The sequence below is a fragment of the Dipodomys ordii genome, unplaced genomic scaffold (assembly GCF_000151885.1).
Source record: "Dipodomys ordii isolate 6190 unplaced genomic scaffold, Dord_2.0 Scaffold19, whole genome shotgun sequence".
NCBI classification, from domain to species: Eukaryota; Metazoa; Chordata; class Mammalia; order Rodentia; family Heteromyidae; genus Dipodomys; species Dipodomys ordii.
Window position 1 is genome coordinate 8,355,956 of NW_012267235.1, and position 4,022 is coordinate 8,359,977.

The window sequence follows — 4,022 nt, forward strand, 5'->3', positions numbered from 1 at the left end:
AAGGGAGATGAGACTGTTGAAGGGGGTGATACAGATCAAGATGCATTCTTTGTTAAATGACACCTCTCTTGTAGAACTACCTACAGATAATAATTTTTAAATTAAAAGGATAAAAACAATGAAAGTTTATATTCAGGGAAAACTGAAATTTTTCTCCCCAACTGGTACATTCTGTCCACGAGAATATTATCTGACCTATTTACCATTGTAGGCAAACAGTAAAGAATGTGTTCACATAATGGGCAGTCATATATTTACTGACTGAATTATAAATGTAATGAACAAATGCCTTCCACCTTTTGTGTGGTGTGGAGTGCTATGGTGTGTGTGTACCTGTGTGTGTGTTGTCTGTGTGTGTGTGTGCGCACACACACATGTACCAGTACTGGGGCTTAAAATCAGGGTGTAGGTGCTTAGCTTTTTTTTGCTGTCCCTTAGCTTTTTTGTTCAAGGCTGGCACTCACTCTATGACCTGAACCATGGCTCCACTTTCAGCTTTTTTGCAGGCTAATTGGAGATAAGAGTCTCTTGGATTTGTATGCCCAGGCTGTCTTTGAACCCTGATCCTCAGAACTCAGTTTCTCTGCAAGTGTCATACTTTTAACACAATACTATTTAATGTTAACTATGTATATAAAATGATAGTTACAGGGCTGGGCAGGTAGCTCAGTGGTAGAGTGCTTGTCTTGCATGCATGAGTGCCTCAGCACCACATAAGCAGAAAAAACCGGAAGTGTGCTGTGGCTCAAGTGGTAGAGCACTTGTCTTGAGCTGAAGAGCTGAGGGACAGCGCCCAGGCCCAGAGTTCAGGCCTCATGATCAACAAAAAAATGATAATTACATATAATTTTTGCAATGTATATTTGACATATGTGTGCATATATTTAATGTATGTAATTGGATATATAGTAAATGTTGGGTATAGAGTTTGGATAATTTTATAATGTTTTCTTTTGTTAAGCAAAACATAACTCCAATAGTGCCTTTTGAATTTCCAAACAAATAATTCCAGGTTATCATAATCATAGTTTTATCTATTTATTTCACAATACTAGGGTTTGAACTTGGAGCCTCGTGCTTGCCAGGCTCTCGAACTTGAGTCACACCTTCTTGTTTTATTTGCTGCTTATTTTAGAGATAGGGTCTCATGAACAGTTTTAGCTAGGCTGGCTTGGATATATAACCCTCCTGCTCTGTCTTCCAAGGAGCCATGATTAAAGACATGAGCCCCTGCACCTGACAGTAGCATTTTTGTGCCATTGTCAGTGTCAGGTTCTGGGTGAAGTGACACATGTACATGCATTTTATCAGACATTATGGCAGCCATGCAAGGTAAATATTGCTATTTACAAATAAGGAAAATGGGGGTTAGCCAGATGTGTCCAGGGTTAAGTATCTATTGGGGAGGGAGAGATGGGATTTGAACCCAGATGGAATGCCAAAGCTATGTTTTCTCCACTCTGCATCCTTTTATGAAATCACAGGCTTTTACCACTTAGAGAGTGCCATTGGGGTGGAGTAGGGGGCATGGTGCTATGAACTCAACATTTTCTTCAAAGAGGAGATGGATCTTCTCATCCCAGGATTCCAGACCTCGCCATGGTCCTTCTGCTTCTCTTATATGCAGTATGAGCGAAGTTCTGCATCTACAACACAATTAAAAATATTCAGAACACACAACCATGTTCAAAACTCTCCTAGAAAAAAGTGAGAACTATTAAGTATGCCATAAATGTCAGTGACCATAATCCTTTTAGCCAAAACTCACACACTAACTCTTATTTTTCTAAGTCTTACAGTTACGACTTCAACAGAGACGGACCCAGGAGCAACTGGCTAACCAAGGTATCATACCACGTGAGTACCTACTGCTCTTCCTCCTCTACTCTACTGCAGGACCACAATATAAGGGAACAAGGAAGTGCCTCTGAAGTTATTGAGCACCGATATGTTGATTTCTCAATATCCTGACAAAATTTGTGTCAGCAGAAACCCAGACTTGGTATCCTTTGCCCTTGCTGTCACTTACTTGTATATAAGTTGTGTCTGAAAATTCTAATATGGTTAGTTGGCTTCCACCAGTTGGTAAACACAATTCACTATGGCCATTCTTGACTCCTCTCTTTTAAAACTGCATATAATCATTCCTCTTTCCAGAAGTACTAATCATGTCAGTTGTCTTACCTTAGTTGCTTGGGACATTTGAATCCACAATGAATTGGGTATTGTTCAATAGTTCCTTTCTGAAAGATTGGGTAGCTATACCATTTCAACACAAATGCTGGAATAATCAGCCACTAGCCATAATCTGCATCAGAGAAGGAATATGCTGTAGAAAATATTTTTGAAATTCCGACTCATTACCAACTCAACTTTTCTTTGTCAGTACCTATAAAAATAAGGGAAAGGGGGCTGTAGGTGAATGAAATCAAGTTAAGCTGTTGGAAGCCACACTAACTTCCTTCCCAATGAAGTTTTCAAAAATCAAGACTTGTATTGGCCCTTGCCAAGGCTCATTCACCTGTATAACACCATCCTGACTATGACTTCTGGGTTTAATGTGCTTGCAAGCAGGGGAGAGCCCACCCTGTGGTCAGCACACAGACCTTATGGGCCCTGTCTGTCTGAACATGGCAGAACTCAAACTGCTTTAAGCCTTTTCTTTTCAAAACTCAAAGATATTTTTTTGTTGTTGTTAATGTTTATTCTCTCGAAGTTAGATACATTCCAATTTTTAATGACTTTGCTCCACACTTTTTTCATACTTAAAAAAAACTTTTTAGTACATTTTATACATTTTGGGGGCACATAGGAATGGTATGATGTGGGGGGATTTGCATGAGTTATACAATGAATTGTAGGCAGCTAACAGCAGAACTTTTTCAGGGGTTTGTTAAGCATCCAAGAGACATCTCCCCCACAGCCACATTTAGAGCAATTCTACAGGGTGGTCTGGGACAGCTTATTCTTCCCCGTACAGGGTGCTAAAGACAAAAAGCAAAGGTCTACAGAGCTTAGGTCAAGGAAACAGTTTTACCTAGGCTGATGTGTTTTCCCCCTTAATTCTGGGAACATAAATGAAACAAATAGATTCAGAACATTGTAGTTAGCCCAAGCTCATAACTGATTGAAAGCTCAGCACATTTGCTTGAATGCTCTGAGCATGAGTCTTGAAGCTGGGATTTGAATAATATTATATATATATATATATATATATATATATATATATATATGAGGAGTTAAATCTAGGAATCAGAAAAATAACCAATAAAAGTTCCTAACTCTATTCCTTAAAAAAGTGGTACATTTGTAATATCATCTCCCATATTAGTCCAATTGATGCATAACATTTTATTCTCTGTGATTTTCATAATCACACAATATGGATACTAACAAATAATATATAAGAGAAAATTTACATCCATCATCTATTGTATCATTATGATAATTTTATTGGTAGGGCATGTCTGCAAATAATGAAAATTACTAGGAACTGAACCCAGGGCTTCCAATCAAGTATTTTATCACTTGAGCCATACAGCCAATCTTTTTATCTTTCATTTTAGTTTTAAAACAGGATCTCACCAATTTTGCTGAGCTTGCCTCAAACTTATGATCTTCCTGTCTCTACCTCTCAAACAGGCATGCACCACCATACCACTATAAGCTTTTAAAAACAAAAGCAAATTTAATCAATGTTAAAGGTTTAAGACTCTTCTGCCACCTATTCTCAACCATGCTTGCTAAGGGTGTGTATTCCGCTATGGAAAAGTGCACATGCATGTCTGATGCACACTGGAATCCCTGCCTGGGCAGACATGTTTGGCTTAGCTTTTCTCAGAAAGCTAGAGCCAGGAAAAGGGTCTTTACCTGCTAACAGTCAGCCTCTCCAAGCCAGTCTGAGACCAAGAGCATAGTCTCCCTTCAGTGAGAGGCAATACATTTCCTCAGGCCCTGAATTCAAACCCCAGTACAGAAAAAGCAAGAAAGCAAGGAAGGAAGGAAGAAAGGAAGGAAGGAAG

General features: G+C 38.9%; 1 protein-coding gene across 1 annotated transcript in view; it reads left to right on the forward strand.

Annotated features, from left to right (window-relative positions):
• Positions 1-1,316: 1,316 nt before the first annotated feature.
• Myocd (myocardin) overlaps positions 1,317-4,022 on the forward strand; it is a 60,665-nt gene continuing 57,959 nt past the window's right edge. Inside the window, exons 1-2 of the mRNA XM_013013108.1 lie at positions 1,317-1,332; positions 1,792-1,857. Of these exons, the coding sequence (XP_012868562.1) occupies positions 1,317-1,332; positions 1,792-1,857 (82 nt within the window). The remainder of the gene's footprint in view (positions 1,333-1,791; positions 1,858-4,022) is intronic.